The 17,825-nt window shown below is 37.2% G+C and overlaps 2 protein-coding genes across 4 annotated transcripts in view; both read right to left on the bottom strand.

Moving 5' to 3' along the window:
* Nucleotides 1-11,366, bottom strand: part of Hormad1 (HORMA domain containing 1) — a 26,644-nt gene extending 15,278 nt beyond the window's left edge. Inside the window, exons 1-7 of the mRNA XM_010616420.1 lie at nt 11,263-11,366; nt 10,063-10,127; nt 8,900-9,044; nt 7,030-7,093; nt 6,847-6,883; nt 3,973-3,993; nt 3,570-3,596 (exon numbers count right to left, since the gene is read on the bottom strand). Of these exons, the coding sequence (XP_010614722.1) occupies nt 3,570-3,596; nt 3,973-3,993; nt 6,847-6,883; nt 7,030-7,093; nt 8,900-9,044; nt 10,063-10,095 (327 nt within the window). The 5' untranslated portion in view covers nt 10,096-10,127; nt 11,263-11,366. The remainder of the gene's footprint in view (nt 1-3,569; nt 3,597-3,972; nt 3,994-6,846; nt 6,884-7,029; nt 7,094-8,899; nt 9,045-10,062; nt 10,128-11,262) is intronic.
* A 4,918-nt stretch (nt 11,367-16,284) lies between these two features.
* Nucleotides 16,285-17,825, bottom strand: part of Ctss (cathepsin S) — a 24,946-nt gene continuing 23,405 nt past the window's right edge. For 2 of the 3 annotated variants that reach the window (XM_033758224.1, XM_019206379.2), the window contains one exon: nt 16,285-16,734. In XM_033758224.1, the coding sequence (XP_033614115.1) occupies nt 16,635-16,734 (100 nt within the window). In that variant the 3' untranslated portion in view covers nt 16,285-16,634. The remainder of the gene's footprint in view (nt 16,735-17,825) is intronic. The other variant, XM_033758225.1, reaches the window with a different exon arrangement.

A 17,825-nucleotide genomic window follows, 5' to 3' on the forward strand; every position in this document is an offset into this window, starting at 1 on the left:
AAAAAAAAAAAAAAAAAAAAAAAAAAAAAGAAAAAAAGAAAAAGAAAAAGAAAAGAGAGAGGAAAAAAAAAACATTGAGCTCATGAATGGATTAGTGCTGGTATCATGGCAGTGGGTCAGTTATGGTGGCAGTTGTTTCCTGCTAAAAGGATGAGCTTGTCCACTGTACTGCCCTATGATGCAGCAAGAAGGCCCTCATCAGATGCCAGTAGTCCCTAGATCTTAGACTTCATGGCATCCAGAAGTCTAGGAAATAAATCTTTGATCTTTATATATTTCCCAACCTCAGGTATTCTGTTATAGCAGCATAAAACATATTAAGACATTACCATTGTTTGAATGTTTTCCAAAATTCAAGTTGAAATTTAATCCCCATTATAGATAGTAAGAAATAAAACCAGGAATGACCATTAAGAAGGAATTAAGTCATGAGGTCTCTGCACTCATGAGTAGACTGATCCATTCACAGATTAATGGGTTAAGGGTAATCTCCAGAATGTATCTCTTACAAAAGTCAATTTGACTCTGTCTCTAGCATCATGACTTTGATCAAATAATCAACCTTGTCACTACGGTCACATCTTATATACTAACCGCTGGCATGAGTATCAAAGGACACATTTCTAGCTCTCCTGAAACCCGGAATACTTTGCTTCCTTTATGTGTTAGCGTTTACACGGGGATGGAATCAATCTCTCTCTCATTACTTTCTCTTTTTAAGAATTAGTTTAGGGCTGGGGATTTAGCTCAGTGGTTCCACTGCCTTGTTTGATCCTTGGTATCAAAATAAATAAATAAAAACATTAATTTAAATGTGTTTCTTCATGGCTGAGTGAAACATCATACTGCACCACCTATAATTGTTAAGAACCTAAATGACATAGCTTTCTAGGTTGAAATCCTGATTCTGCTACTTATGCCAAAGAAGCTACTGAGCAGAAGCTATTTCTGCTACTTCTACTTTTTGACCTTAGGCAAAAAACCTTGCATCTAGACTTCCTAATCTGGAAAGTGGAGATGACAATTTTAACTGCTTTATGAAGGCTGTGGTGAATAAATTAGGAGTAATGCATTTATAGCCCCTAAGAATAGAGCCCAATAAATAAGCACTTGAAATATTCTTCCCCCTTATTTCTTGCCTTCTGGTTTTCCCTTTTGTTTCTTATCAAACCTTCTCTTTCTTTTTAATAGCAAAAAAACATTTATTGGTACATTTTAGGCATATGTAGGATAACACTCATCATTGGGAATTTGCACCTGTACATGGTACATCCCTTTTCCCCCCTTACCCTCTCCATTTTGTACACTGTACTGTACACAGTGCTGTACATTGTATTAAAATATAGCACAAATAAATTGACTTCCACCTTGATGACACATTTATCCCATTTAAATGAGTAGTCAAAAAATGCAAAACTGGTGAGGAATTTTCATCTTCAGGTTCCTCAATTCCATGAATGACAATATCATTTAACAATTCACAAAATCTTTTCAGCATTTTAGTCCAGCTTAGCCACCTCACTTCAAAAAAATGATGTCCCCATAATCAGCATCCTTACTCTTAAGGAACTTGTGGAATTGGTGATTTGATCCCTAGGACCTCGTGAAATTCTCAGCTTTGATGATTTGCATAACGTCTTTTTGTTTTTTTGAGACAGGGTCTTCCTAAATAGTTCAGGCTAGTCTTGAACGCATTATTTGAACTCATGGGATTCTCCTGCCTCAACCTCCTGAGTACTGGGATTATAGGTATGCACCACCATGCCTAGCTCCCATAACATCCATTTTTAAACCTTGAATTTCCTTTATGTATGATGCAGCACTATTTTATTAAATACAACTTGCCAGCAATAATTGCATCATCTCTTATTAATTTAGAAATACCTTTTTTTTTTTGGTACCAGGGATTGAACTCAGGACCTTGCACTTGTAAGGCAGGCAGTGAAACCACTGAGCTAAATCCTCAGCCCTTCTTTTTTTTTTGAGACAAGGTTTCACTCTGTAGTTCAGGCTAGCCTTGAATTCATTATGTAGCCAAGGCTAGCCTCAAACTTGCAGTGATCTTTCTGCCTCAGCCTCCTGAGTGATGGGATTATAGACATGTACCAACACATCCAGTTTAAATCCCTCTTCTTTACCAACCATCACAGAGTACCACTATGGCTACACCAGATATGTTAATGGTTTGAAGAAAGTCACTTATTTCTACTGCTTCATACAAATTAAGAGATTTAGCTGTTTTTGTTTTGTTTTTGGTACTGGGGATCAAACTTGGAACCTTGCACTTGTGAGGAGGGCGGCGGCACCACTGAGCTAAATTCCCAGCCCTTAGCTGTATTTTAATGGCATCAAAGAAACCATTTCTTCAGTGAAACTATATTCATAATCTATAATACTAATTAAAAAGAGCAAGTTGAACCATATCTGTCATGTCAGCACTTTCATCTATTGCCAAAGAATAAAGTTTGAAATCAGCAGCTTCATGCTTATTTCAGTAGGTTTTTCCCCATTTCCTCAATTCATCTGGCTATAGTCTGGTGAGACAAACCGATTTAGAAAAATTAAGCAGGGTGTTATTTCTCTCAATAAAAAAGTATTCATCCATTTTTCACTTAAGACTCTTCCTTCTTCCATTTTTCTTTTTTTAGGTTGTTTTCTTTTGAGATGATGAAGAAACCATTCTGTGATTCAAGCATGCAGAGAGGTTGAAGCAGGAGGATCATAAATTCAAGACCAGGCGGGCAACTTAGCAAGACCCTGGGGCTCCAACTTGGCTCTTTGAGTCCCGCACCACCCACCTCACCCCAAGGTCTCTGGTGGCCACTGGAGTCTTTGGGTGACTGAAGTGCTGGCAGTCAAGGTTTGTATACCATCACCATGGAAACCACAGCTGGATGTGTGGAGCAGGACGTCTGCCATCAATCGCCTGCCATCAATAGAGGCACTTCCGGCCCCCGGCCCCTAGAAGAACCTGATAGCCCCTCACCTTACCCACTGCCATTGCCAGTGTGACCAAGGGGGAGTGGGGGCAGGCTCCCTGAATCCCACCTTCCTCTCCACCCTGTTCTCTTGTCAGATGAACAGGTAAATGTATCTGGATTGGAATGAATATTCAAAGTTTAAGAATGAGGTTATTTTCTCTAAACTCAAGTCCTTTCATAATTTTGGACAAAGAATATTTTAACAAACCAGAAGTTAGATCATTTATTTCTAACAGTTTGTATATTGTGTGGGTTAGGATCAGTTATATAACCTCTTGTAGTAAGTGGATTATCTACTTAAATATAATAATACAAGTATTACCTCAGAATAGTTTCACAAGGCTTAAACATGAAAATATAAAAGTGCACTGATTAAAGCACAATTAAAAAGGATGTGGTATTAACATATTTTTATTTTTAGATATTAAAAGCATTATTTCTTTATTAATTCAAGCACACAGGGCTGGGGATTTAGTTCAGCGGTTTGGTGGCCTGCCTTGCAAGTGCAAAGTTTTGGTACCAAGTTCAATCTCCGGTACCAAGTTCAATCTCTGTTACCAAAAAAAAAAACAAACCAAGCACACTTACCTGAGGGTCTCCTGGATTGGTGTACACCTATTTGAAAATAATTTACAATTGAATTACTGAGATTAAGGACTGAGGAATAAGTAAATTGGATATTTAGACTAACATATTAAGTGAACTCAGCAGAACAAAACAAAAACAAAATAACCCCAAGATATTAGATTATTACTTTTTCCCCACTGAGCAGATCAACTGTTTGAATAAAGTGACATAATCAACTGATAATTGGACTATCATTTTATGAAGAAAGGCTGAATCTAATAATCTTTAAAAATATATACAACTATAGGGCTGGGAAGGTAGCTCAGAGGCACAGCATCTGCCTGGCAGGCATGAGGCTGTGAGTTCAATTCTACATACTCCCCCAATAAATAAAATAAAATATATACAGTTTAAAAGTACTTACAGCTAGAATGACCATCCTTAGCTGAAATAAAACAAAGAACAAAAATTCTATTTTATTCTATAAAAGTTTTTCATTATGAATCATAAAAGATTATTTGTCCTATTTTAGGGGCTAGGGATGTAGCTGAGTGACAGAGCACATGCTTAGCACAAACAACACTCTGGGGTCAATCCCTTGCACCCTCCCAAGGAAAATTCTTTGTTCTTTTTCAATATCTATTCTTTTTTTTTTTTTTTTTCAGTACTAGGGATGAACTCAGGACCTTACACTTGCGAGGCAGGTACAGGGCCGCTGAGCTAAAACCCCAGCTCCCAACATTTATTCTTGTTTTCCTTCTTTTTTTAGGGGGGGTACTAGGGATTGAACTTCAGACCTTGAGCTTCTGAGGCAGGCAACAGCACCACTAAGCTAAATCCCTGGCCTTCAACATTTCTTTATTTATTTATTTGTTTGTGGTACTGCGAATCAAACTCAGGACCCTGTGCTTGCAAGGCATGTGGAAGCACCACTCAGCTAAATCCCCAGCCCAACATTTGTTCTTTTTAACTTCTTTTTTGTTACCAGGGACTGAACTCAGGACCTTGCACTTGCGAGGCAGGTGGTGGAACCACTGAGCTAAATCCCCGGCCTCCAATATTTTAAAAAAATCTTTTCGGTACAGGGGATCAAACTCAGGACCGTGCACATCCCTGGCCCTTTAAATAACAAATAATTGTAGAGAACAGACTTTATATCACTGCCTGTAAGTCAATACTTTATATATGGTATGATTCCCTATTCCCCCAAATCCCAATTCTATTTGACTTATTAATGGCTGAAATTCATGTCAGCAGTTTACTTCTTTGATTTAAACAAAGAATATTATTGTCAGTTTCAAGGAAAATAAATATATTGTGAAGTAACATATTAAACATTATCAATATGAAACATGGTTTTGAAAAAAGAAAAAGTACGGAGCTTGGGACTGTATGCATTTAACAAAGGAAACAGGCACTGGACATCATAGGAACAGAAAATCATCATGTAAGTGATCTGCCAAAAATCTAGTCATCCTTGAAGTTCCAATTTTTTCCCTTATATCCCATAACCAATACATCAACAAATGCAATCGTTTCTATTGCTAACCCTAACCTGAATCTCACCCTCCACCATCGTGCTCTAACCCATCACTACTTCTCAGGCCACTAAAGGAAAGGCCTAAGAACTATTCCTCTTACTTCCAATCTTATTTCATTTCTTTTTTTTTTTTTTTGAGACAGGGTTTCACCATGTAGTTCAGGCTGGTCTTAAACTCACAGATGTGAGTTAGCACAAGATGGCCTTGAACTCACAGCAATCCTCCTGCCTCAGCTTCACAAATGCTGGGATTATAGGCCTGTGCTACCACACTCAGCATCCAATCTTATTTTCCTTTCACAGTATATTCTCTAAATAGCATGGAAAGTGATTTTTAAAAAATTTTTAAACATAAGTCAAATGATGCTTTTCTATTTGTAACTTTCAAATGGCTTTTCTTTGCACCTGAAATAAAATCCAACCTTCTTACCTATACAGCACTAAATATAGCACCACACAACTGCACAACTACTCTCAATGTGTAACAGCCTTAGTTGTACTTCCAGAACTCTCTAAACTCCTCTACAGCTCTTATGCTCTGCTGAGAATATTCTCTCCCTAAACAAATACTTGGCTGGTTTCTTCTCATTCATGTCTCAGCTTAAATATCGTCTCTTCAGAAAATCTCCTCTGACCATCTCATTTAAAATTAACCCACCACTCCATATATCATATACTTTTCCTACAAATTTTAACAGCATCTAACATTACTGGGAAGTAACCAATTGTTTTACTATTTTCTTACATTAGATGGGAACCCCTTTGTTATACTGACCACTGTTATCTTACTCTGTTCCTACCTTGAGAACATGCCTAGCACATAGCAGGCATTAAGTTTTTTTGTTGTTGTTTTGGTACTGGGGATCAAACTCAAGACCTTGAGCTTACAAGGCAGGCGCTTTGCCACTGAGCTCAGTATTTATTATGCCTTAAAATAAGGAAGATTAGGAACTACAGATATTCATCTTCATAACTTTGCTAGAACTGGACTTCTTTATACATGTATAAAATTACACTAAATAGGAAAAGGGCTGATAGTCTATTATAAAACCTTAATTTCACTAATTCAGAATTTGAGAAAATTAAACCTAGACTACATAGAAATTTATTTTTGAGGGCCAGGATTTAGCTCAGTGGTTCTGCTGCCTGCCTTGCAAGAATAAGGGCCTGAATTCGATCCCCGGTACCAAAAAAAAAAAAAAATTATTTTTGAGGTGAGCATGGTGGCGCACACCTGTAATCCCAGCATTCGGGAAGCAGAGGGAGGAGAATCACTGTGAGTTCGGAGGCCAGCCTGGGATACATAGTGACTTCAAGGTCAGCCTGAACTACTTAAGAAGACCTTGTCTCAAATAAAAAAAGAGGGCCAGGGATTTAGCTCAGTGATTCTGCTGCTTGCCTTTATCCCCAGTACCAAACAAACAAACAAACAAACCAAAAAAAAGAAAATTTATTTTTGAATCCTAATTAAAAATAATTTATTGTTATTAATACAAGAAAGATTATAGAAGGCATGTAAAACTAATGGATGTATTTTTTAAAGCCCATACGTGCTATCAATATCAGAGAACATTAAAAAAAACTATCTTGGCAAATGTGTTTAGTACCGATTCCAACACTTTAAATGAATTGAAGATTAATCTTTAAAATATTAAAATGTTCAGAGTTTTCAGTAACACAAACTGGCCTATGTTTAATGCTTTACAACATGTTAATCACTATAAAGTATAGGAAAACGATAAAGAGATATTAACTTACATATTTTTTCTGTAGAGCATCATAGCATCCTAACATCCTAAAAAAAATATATCAAAGATTCATTTTTAGTTTTTTTTTGTACTGGGGTTTGAACTCAGGACCTTGTACTTGTTAGGCAGGAGCAGTGCCACTGAGCTAAATCCCTGGCCCAATAATTTTCTATTTTTAAGTATTTTTCCTTACCATTTTACTAACTGTGTAGATCCTGGACAATTTTTATCTTCTCTCAGAATCTTGACACAAAGATCTAAAAGACAAATACAGAGTTATTTAAGAATAGTAAACAACTAGAAATTTTAAATGAAGATTATTTTCTTCAGCTGTGTACTACAGGTATATTATTAATGGCAAGGAAATTCCAAATGATTGATTATTATTATTTTTTTTAATGGTACCGGGGATCAAACTTGGGACCTTGTGTTTGCAAGGCAGGCAGTGGCACCACTCCCCAGCCCATGATTGATATTATTAATGTAATGAAAGGAAGAAAGGTTATATGGAAATAGTCTTTTTATCCTTTTTTAAAATGTCATTATAATGAATAAGATTATATTGATAAGTAGAAAATTTTTCATTTAAAATTATAAGTTAAAGAGTATTAGATTTAATGCTTTTATCTATCGTTATCCAAGAGTCTTAGAACATTTGTTACCCCAGAAAAATACTTATAATTGCCAAGAAGTTAACTATCTGTCAGAGAACTCTGCAAGGAAGCAAGATGTCATGCAATGAATGGAGAGCATCTCCTGACCTCAGGTTTCTTATTTAAAAAATAGGGCAACACCTGCTTCACAGAACTATAATATGAATTAACAAGATAGTGTCCATAACAGTACTTAACAAACTGCCCAGTACAGAGTCGCTGCACAATATTATACATATATTATATGCTGAGAAATAAGCTATTATTGCATTATAAACCAGCTGTATTATTTTACTTCCTTGAAATAGCACAAGAACATATGCTACCACTGTACAAAGTCATAACAGAATATTTGTACCTGTTTAATCACTAAAAGTATGTCAGGTGAAATTATATTTGAGAAACAATTTAAAATAAGTGCACTTAAAGGTATTAAATATACTTTTTTAGATTTGTTTATTTAGTAGCACTGGTGACTAAACACAGGGCTTTGCACTGATGTGTATCTCTAGGCCTTTAAACATTTTTTTGAGACAGGCTCTTGCTAAGTTTCTACATTTTTTAGGATGTGCTCAAACTTGTAATTCTCCTGCTTCAGCCTTCCAAAAAGCTAGGATTCCAGATGTGTGCCAGTTCACTCAGCTAAGTATCTTTTTTAAAATGCAGAGAGCTAAAGATGTAGCTCAATGGTACAGTACTTGGCTAGCATGCGATCCCCGGCACCTCAAAAAAATTTAAACACTAAAAAGCTTGAGCATGAATGTGAAATTATATATACTACCAAAAAGTGGAAACAACCCAAATGCTCATCAACTGATGAGTGGCAGTCACACAATGGAGCATTATTCAACAACAAAAAAGGATGGGGCACTAATCCACATTATAACATGGAAGAACCTTGAAAACTTTATGCTGGGCCAGGAATTTGGCTCAGTGATTCTACTGCCTGCCTTGCAAGTGCAAGGGCCCGAGTTCAATCCCTGGTACCCACTTCCCCCGAAAAAGAAAGAAAACTTTATGCTAAGTGAAAGAAGTCAGTCACAAAAACCACATACTATACGATTCCTTTTATATAAAATGTCCAGAATAAGTAAATGTATAGAAACAGAAAATACCTTAGTGGTTGCCTAGGACTGGTAAGGTTAGGGGGGAATAGATAGTGACTTAATGGATATAAGGTTTCCTTTTAGGGTGATGAAAGTGTTCTAAAATTGACTGCAGTGATAGTTACACAACTCTAAACATACTAAAAAAATCACTGAACTGTATATTTTAAATGCATGAACTCTCAGATATGTATACAATATTGATAAAGCTGCTACTAAAAAAACAAATAAAAGCTCTAAGTCAAAACTTAGTTTTGCAGCAAGCCCCGCCCCCGCCAAAAGTTTAAAATAAATATTACATTACCATCTAGATATCTTGTTCCATAAGCACACTCTGGAAATATTCCTCTCAAATACGTGATGCAGGATACTGAAACCGCTAGGAGCCTCTTCACTAGCACCAAAGACTGCTGCTCAGTTGATATCTTACTGGGAAATATCAATGTACTCTAAAATTAAAGAGAAATTAAAATGTTTTATTTACACTTATTAAAAATAAAATTTCCACCCGGGGATTTAGCTCAGTGGTTCTACTGCCTGTCTCCCAAGGACAAGATCCCAAGTTCGATCCCTTGTACCAAAAAAAATTTCCTTGGACTTAAAGTAGATCCAATTTTGCACAGACATATTACTCTCCCAAAGAATTCTTTCCCTAGTGGTTAGTATGCCCCAGAAATGCAGAGTGGTTTGTAGAATGTGAGGATGTTTCTAAGGAGTAATAGCTTAAGGGTAATGTGCAAAAAGTGCTTAAGAACCTCCTTGAAGATAACTGTGAATGCATAAAACATGGACAGATAACACTGATTTTCTCTTTAATTACTGACCAGGTTTTTTTTGAGACAGGGTCTCAATATGTAGTTCAAACTGGCCTTGAACTCACTATGTAGGCCAGGTTGGCCTTGAACTTGCAGTGATTCCTGAGTACTGGGATTTACAGGTGTGCACCACCATGCCTGGTTTATCACTGACTAGGTTTAACACAGGCTAATTGTAATGCAAGATCCTATGTAAATACCACAATTTTATCTATCTCTGAATCATGAATGTTTTCTAATGCTGGACTGTTAAGAATAATTTCATCAGGCTGAGGGTTTAGCTCAATGGTTCCACCACCTGCCTCGCAAGTGCAAGGTCCAGAGTTTGATCCCTTGTACCAAAACAAACAAAATAAAACAAAAGAAAAAACAACACACACACACACACACACACAAAAAGAATAACTCCATCAAAGCAATGGAACAATATTAATACCTAGTGCAAATTAAAATTGGAATAGCAACTTCATGTAACATTCCAAACATCCAACAGACTTTCCTATTCATTAAGAGTTTAGCAAATACTTTTTTTCTTAAAATATGGGGTTTCTGTCGTCATTAAATAACTGACTACATCTTTCAAAAATATAATTGACACTTCAAGAAATTATAAAATCACAGATTTATATGTATTAAAAACAAGAAATCATACCATGGAAGTCCTCTGCAGCTGTGCAGTGGCCATCTTCTTAGAAAAAGTACTTTCTTTAATTCAACCTGTGACACAAATACAAGTTTTAACTTCAGATCTTTAAAAATATTGTAGTTTATTAAAGTCAGAATTTTATCTGAATACATTTGAGATTTTATTACATTTAAAATGAAATCTTCAAAAACATAGCAGTCCACACTGCTATGCCGTTATTTTGAGTAAGGAACTACTTCTCATTCATTTGGCTAAAACGTTTCATATAAATGGGTTAAGGTTTTTTTTGTGGGGTGTTGGTGATTGAACATAGATCCTCCCGCATGCTACCACGAGACTATAGCCTCTGCCTAAGCAGCTAGAAGATTCAAAAACAAACAATTTTGAAGCTAGACTCTAGCTACAAACTCCTGAGCTCAAATGATTCTCCAGCCCCAACCTTCCAATTAGCTAGTGCTATACCCAGCTTTTTAAGAAGGCACAAACTTCCTGTTTTCCTTCCCTACACAGTAACCAAGCATCCACGGCACTGAACATTATTAGGTAGTATAACGCTGTTCCTGACAAACCCTTTCAAGCCTCTTTTTTCTTTTCTCTCAGTTTTGAGAGACGTCTGGTTATGGATTCCTGGTGGGTTCAAACTAGAAGCTTCCTGCTTCGTTTTCCAGAGTAGGTGGCATTACAAGGAGCTGGAATTACAAGGGTGAAACACCCTGATACACACTTTAAAAAATCTTTGAATTTGAAAAAAGTATTCGTTTCAAAGTAGCCAAATCAAGTGACTTTCCTTCAGCAAGGTTCTAGATATAAATACCGTCTTACTCTGTGGTACAGCAATAAAAGGCAGCAGAAAATACAGTATTTCAAAATTTTATGACCTGATTTCTCTACTAAAAACTGATATATGTATAATAAAAACGGATGATGTTTCCATCTATCTGGTCCCAGTTTAATTTTCTTATCTAGTATAATCAAACTTCACAGAAGTATCTAGATATTTGGTACACTTAAATTTATGCTGATAAATACTGGACTAACCAAACTGATTAAACCCATTTTAGGAAGTTCTTGTGAAAAGCAAGTCTACTTTTTTCCTCAAATATCTTGTCAGGAAGCCCTTAGGAAAGTTAAGAGTGCTCCGGAGGCAAAAGAAAAAGAGTGAAATGTAAAAAGTAGAAATAATAACCCGAAACAAACATATATTACGTGAAGTGTGAAGCGAGCCGGTGACGAGACGCACTGCACTGCGCGCCGCACGAACTGCACTGCGAGGCACGCGCTCTGCCTGAGGCGCATGCGCCTTCCTTCAACGGACGCAGGGTCGCCTGAGGAGGGCGCACAGCAGTAGCCTTTGACCCCTAGGGCAACTTTCCCGCCAAGAGCTGCGCAAGGCATGCCGGGATGAGTGGCCAGGCCGGCGAAGTCCTGGGAAAGCCGATGCTGGAGGGGAAGTTTAAGTAATTGGAGGTGCAAAGCCTTTTCCATGTGCATTGCTTTCCTGTACTGACCACCGCATTCCCATTCAGCTTTTAATTCATCGTATCAATTTCTATTTGTTTGTTTGCTTGTTTTTTCCGGTACCGGGGATCAATTTAGGACCTTGGGCTGGCGAGGCAGGCGGTGGCAGCACTGAGCTACATCCCCCGCCCCAATCGCATCAATTTCTGCTTGTTGCTGGGCGTGGTGGCGCACTCCTGTAATCCCAGCACTCGGGAGGCTGAGGCAGGAGGATCGCTGTGAGTTCAAAACCAGCCTGGGCTACACACTGAGTTCCAGGGCAGTCTCAACTACATAGTGAAACCCTGTCTTAAAAAAAAATTCGGCTTGTTGTCTGACTTTTGATTTTGCAACCGGACCTAACAGGTGTTGCCTGCCCACCTTCCGGTCTCCTGTGTCTTCTAGAAACTAGTTGCTCTAGAGCTGTCCAGGCCCGTGGGGACAATGGATAGCTATCAAAATAATCTACATCCCATTTAGAAACAAAACCAGAATGGGTAGGTAGCTGGAGATTTTCCAGAAGTATAAGCTTACTTATGGATTGTTATATATCTAAATAAGTTGTGTCCCTAGTATAAATACATATAATTATTCATAAACTTCTATATGTCTCCTTTACAGAGGAAATGGCTACTCTAGATATAAAAAGATTTGCCTCAAATCATTCAATTAAGAGAAGAATAAGAACTATAACCCTGCTTTCGGGATAGAAAATAGTGTAGTATTTTGCTTTCTCTCACAAATGGCTTTCACATTCACTGTTATTTTTATTTTGCTTTCTACAAGAACTTTGTGGGAAACACACAGATATTACCCCTATTTTATTTCAGTTCTGGGGATTGAACCTCTGTTCCAGAGTTGAGAAAACAGACTTAGGCAAAGTTGGTTTCCCAAGACCACAACAAATTGTAGTAGTAGAGTGCTGCTAGGTTCTCTCTTTCTCTCTTCCTCTCTCTCTCAAAAAAAAAAAAAAAATATGTATGGGGCCGGGGATTTAGCTCAGTGGTTCCGCCGCCTGCCTCACAAGCTCAAGGACCTGAGTTCGATCTCCTGTACAAACAAAACAAAACAAATATGTATAGATGATCGTTTTCGTTAACTCTACAAAAAACAAAACAAACAGTTCAGTTATTAGAATCATAATAATGTAAATCCTAGGTACTGATTTCTGTATCAGTAGCTCTACTTGGAGGATGAGACGGGACTGGAGAAATGGGTGGTGTTGATGCAAGGAATCCAAAGCCTCAATTATCATAATAGTATGTCTATACACACTTGCTTCTTCTTCTTCTTCTTTTTTTTCGGTACCAGGGATCGAACTCAGGACCTCCTGCTTGCCAGGAAGGTGCTGTGCTGCTGAGCTACATTCCTGGCCCTCTACACACTTTGTAAGAGCCATTAGGTTGGATAATGGCAAAAGAAGTAGCATTGATTAAAAAATATTACTGTTTTTTACAGTATTGGATAAGAGAATAGGATATTAGGCTTTGTGAAAATATTTATTATAAAACAAACAATTCCCAGTAACAGTGTCAATCATACTGCCATCTTTAATGTGCCTCTGAGTTAGGGTTTGGGTTAGTTAACTATGGGCTATTAGGTATAAAGAGAACATAACATTCTCTCTATCTAGAAAACAGAAAATTCTTTATATTCAAGCACTGCCAAAATATACATATCTATCAACTATAGATAATTTTATGCAATTTCTCATTTGCTATTTGAAATTACCGCTACTGTGTAACATACCTTAGAATTTGCTTGTATATGCATAAGAAAGTCTAAAAAGATATACAAGAAACTGGGTGATTTACCCCGCCATCAAAACTACCACTGGGAACTGAACACAGGGCCTTCGCACTGAACCACATCCCCAGCCATTTTTTTATTTTTAATTCTGACAGTGTCTCACTAATTGCTAAGTTGTTCAGGCTAGTCTCTAACTTGCAGTCCTCCTGCCTCAGCCTCCCAGTGTGCTGAGATTATAGACATGCACCACCATTCCCTGCTTAAGTGATTACTTTTTCTTTCTTTCTTTCTTTTTTTTTGGTTTTTTGAGACAGGGTCTCACCATGTAGTTGAGACTGACCTGGAACTAACTGTGTAGCCCAGGCTGGTCTCGAACTCACAGTGATCCTCCTGCCTCAGCCTCCGAAGTGCTGGGATTACAGGCGTGCGCCACCACCCCCGGCAAGTGATTACTTTTTTTCCCCTAGTGCTGGGGATTGAACTCAGGACCTTGCACTTTTCGAGGCAGGAGGCAGCACCACTGAGCTAAATCCCCAGCCCTAAGTGGTTACTTCTAAGGAGAAGGAGCCTGAGCCTATGGGGGAAAGCAGTGAGATAGAAACATTTTACTGTTTTTTTTTTTAAGTACACACACACACACACACACACACACACGTGCAATTTTCATTCACAGATTTCAGACTTCATATTTGCGAATTTACCTCATCACTAAGTTTTCATATCCCCCAAACTAATAATCAGTACAATATGGATTTTGCAGTCATTTGCAGACATGCATAGAACAGAAAGAAACTTTGAGTGAAGGAAAAGAGAAGGAAAGAGATATAAAAAGAATTAAGATGTGTTATGTACCTGTACCATCTATCCATGACAAATAAAATCATTATGTACTACAAACATGTACTAATACAAATTAAAATTTTCCAGGACTGGTGGTGCTCGCCTGTAATCCCAGCACTTGGGAGGCTAAGGCAGGGGGACCACTGCAAGCACAAGGCCGGCCAGAACTACATAGCAAGACCCTATACCCTACACCCTATACCCCCTCCAAAACATTTTTTTTAAAGTTAAAAAAAAATGTGGTCACTACATGTTGTCACATAATTTGAGACTGAACAAAGTGACACGTTGCCTTCTTATTTTGGTTCTTGTAAAGAAATAGGGTTTGCTTGTTTGTTTTTGGTACTGGGGATTGTTTGAATGCAGGGCCTTCACAGGGAACTACATTCCCAGCCCTTCTTATTTCTTATTTATTTGAGACAGGGTCTCACTAAATTGCTGAGTTCCCTGGGCTGTGCTCAAACTTGGAATCCTTTTGCCTCAGTGCTGAAATCGGAGGCATTCACCATTGTGCTCAGATAATAAACGTCCATTTTAAGCTCTGCCACTTTTTGTGTCTTTTTGCTCTGTGTGTGTGATTTTGCTGTTTGAAATGGATGTGTTTGGGCTGTGGATTTAGCTGAGTGGTTCTGCAGCCTGCCTCGCAAGGGCATAGGTACTGAGTTTGATCTCTGGTACTACATAGTGAGACACTATCTCCAAAAAAAAAAAAAGAATAAATAAACTTTTTACTTCTGTAAATTTAAAATTGCTTATTGCTAAGAATTTTCCCATTGTTAGGCATATAACGGAGATCTTTAAATATTTCATTATTCTACTCATTAGTTCAGGTGTACTTTACCTGGGATTCATACTCCCAACGGCTCTATAAATTGAATTCGGGGAATTTGTACATGGAAAAACATCATATTTTTATTTTCATATTAATGAAAGGTAAGGAAGATGTATTTCCTAGCTATCCTAGGTTCACGGCTGGGATTTCTACAACAAAAGAAAGATTAACAAAAGAAATGAATGCAAATGTATTTAACAAACATTTTACCTGACAAAGAAGGTTTCATAAGGAAATGAAGACCTGGAGAGAACAGTTAAAAGGCAGTGCTTTTAGAATGGTTTTGATGAAGAGTGGACCCATCCATAACCTCTCACTGAAAGCCTTTTCTTTAACTCTGAACATAGTCCATAAACTAGTGATGTTAGCAATAGTTGTGGTCTGTTTTGTTTTTGTACTAGAGGTTTGAACTCAGGGATGCTCTACTACTGAGCTGCGTGCCGAGCACTTTAAAACAGCTTTTTTTTTTTTTTTTTAAATTTTGAGACAGGGTCTGACTAGTTGCCCAGGCTCACCTCAAACTTGCCATCTTTCTTCCTCAGCCTCCTGTGTGCTGTGATTACATGCACTTGTCACATGCACTTGTCATTGGAGCCAGGGGCTCCATTATTGAAAGAAAATCTAGATATTTCATATCACTTTATAATAGTTGTAGTTTTCAAGTACCGTGTTCATCACTACTTCAAATTTAGGATGGTTGCTAACTCTTGTTATTCAACACATTTATTTGTTTGTTTATTTTTTGGGGTACCAGGGATCCAACTCAGGCCCTTGTGCTTGCGAGGCAGGTGAGAGAACCACTGAGCTAAATCCCCGGCCCCTATAATAGAATATTTTAAAAGAAATGTAGTTTATTTAGGTTGACGATTGCCCAAAAAAGGCCCTGGTCAACTTGATCATTAGGTGAAAGTAATTTAAAGTAGTATATGAAAGTGTTGATTATTAAAATAATTCTTCAAGGGCTAGGGGTGTAGCTTAGTTTGGAGTACTTACCTAGTATGCAGAAGACCTTGGGATTGATTCCCAGCAGTGCAGAGATAAATAAAAATAATAATTCTCCCAAAGTGTTTGAAAACTGCTTAACTTCTTAGCATGTGTATATTGTACTTTAACAAGATTTAATTTTAAAACATTTATTGAATCCTTTTATGAGTGATGATGCAATACACACCTTCCAGGCATTTATAACCTAATATTTTCCATCAGTTTCCATAACCCATTACTAGTGAACCACAACTAACATTTTCACGAGAAGGTCTAATAGTTACCAAAGAAAAGAATAACTTGAAAAGAATATGAGGCAGTGTTAGAAATTTGAGATGACAGATTTATTGAGCTCTGTTGGGCTGTGAAATGACAAAAGGCTATTGGAAGACTTACAGAGCATTAAAAAAAAAAGACGAACATGACAAATAGGCCTCAGTGACTTAATTCTCACATGTACATACATATGAGACTACATTCTCATACAGTACAATATTAATTTACTTTGCAAACTTTTCTAGAGATATGCAACGTTATGAAGTGAAAAGGCAAACTATATTTTGTAATTAGTATGATAAATATACACCGATCATGACACTTGTTTCTTCTGGATACGAAGATAAAATTAAGAGAGAGTTTTTCATCTCCTTGACTTGTTATAAAACGAAGAGATCCTCTAGATTTCTGGGTAAGAGCAATAACTAGCGATCCCACAAAGATTTCCATGATTTCTTGCCATCAGAATATAACCTTTATCACCATAGTAGAGACCCCAGCTGTAGAAAAAGAAATAACACAAAATTAGAAGCAAGTAGAATCAAATAATAGTATTATATTTTTATTTTTATTCTATTTCTCCTAAAGTCACTATATATGCAAAGCTATAAAACATAATTCGAATTAAATATGATAATTTCCTCAGGAATTTTAGGTCATTTTCAATTTCCAAAAGATAGTTTGGAAGGCTTTAGTTCTAAGTTGTTGAGTAGGCTTCACGCTGAAGGGGAACAATATCAACGCCATCACAGCCCTTCAGTTAGCTTACTTTGTAACCATGTCTTCTACAGGAAAAGAGTTTATACTTTGTGGGGCCCCATCTCCAAATGTTTTTGTATAATAGGATTGTGGATGATGATTTTCTAAAGGACTTAAATTTCTTCAGAGAATGTTCTTAAATTTTTATGAGTGACTACTATGAACATATATCATAGGGCAAGGAATTCTAAAGTAAAGGATAAATAGCGCAGTTGTAAAAGAGCTTTCTGATCTGGAAGTGGGTAAGACTTTCTTCTCTGCCGGGTGTGGTGGCGCACGCCTGTAATCCCAGCACTGGGGAGGCTGAGGCAGGAGGATCACTGTGAGTTCGAGACCAGCCTGGGCTACATAGTGAGTTCCAGGTCAGTCTCCACTACATAGTGAGACCCTGTCTCAAAAAACCAAACCAAAACAAAGAAACAAACAAAAAATACTGAGATCCAGTGTCTATATGACATTTTGGTTGAATAGGAAAAAGGTATTTTCATTAGCCAAAGGATTCAGAGATTTTTCTGGAATAGATAATGCCTGAGCTGCTTTTGAAAGAAAAAGAGGAATAAACCAAATGAGAAGAAGGAACATATAACTAAGATATTAAGATACAGGTAAAATAGTATGGATGGGAATAATAACTATGTATATCCGTACTTTTAACTATATTTATAGATCAACATAACTGGAATGACAAGTATGAAACAATAAATACCAAGAGTTGAAGCTGCCAAAGCAGGCAAAGACTACAACATAGAATTGTTTGCTCTATTAGGAAACATTAATTTGGGGTTAATGATATAAAATAGAAGAATTATAACCCCAGAATCATTCATATACA

This window comes from Fukomys damarensis, unplaced genomic scaffold, assembly GCF_012274545.1.
Source record: "Fukomys damarensis isolate Sample0158 unplaced genomic scaffold, DMR_v1.0_HiC HiC_scaffold_33, whole genome shotgun sequence".
NCBI lineage: Eukaryota > Metazoa > Chordata > Mammalia > Rodentia > Bathyergidae > Fukomys > Fukomys damarensis.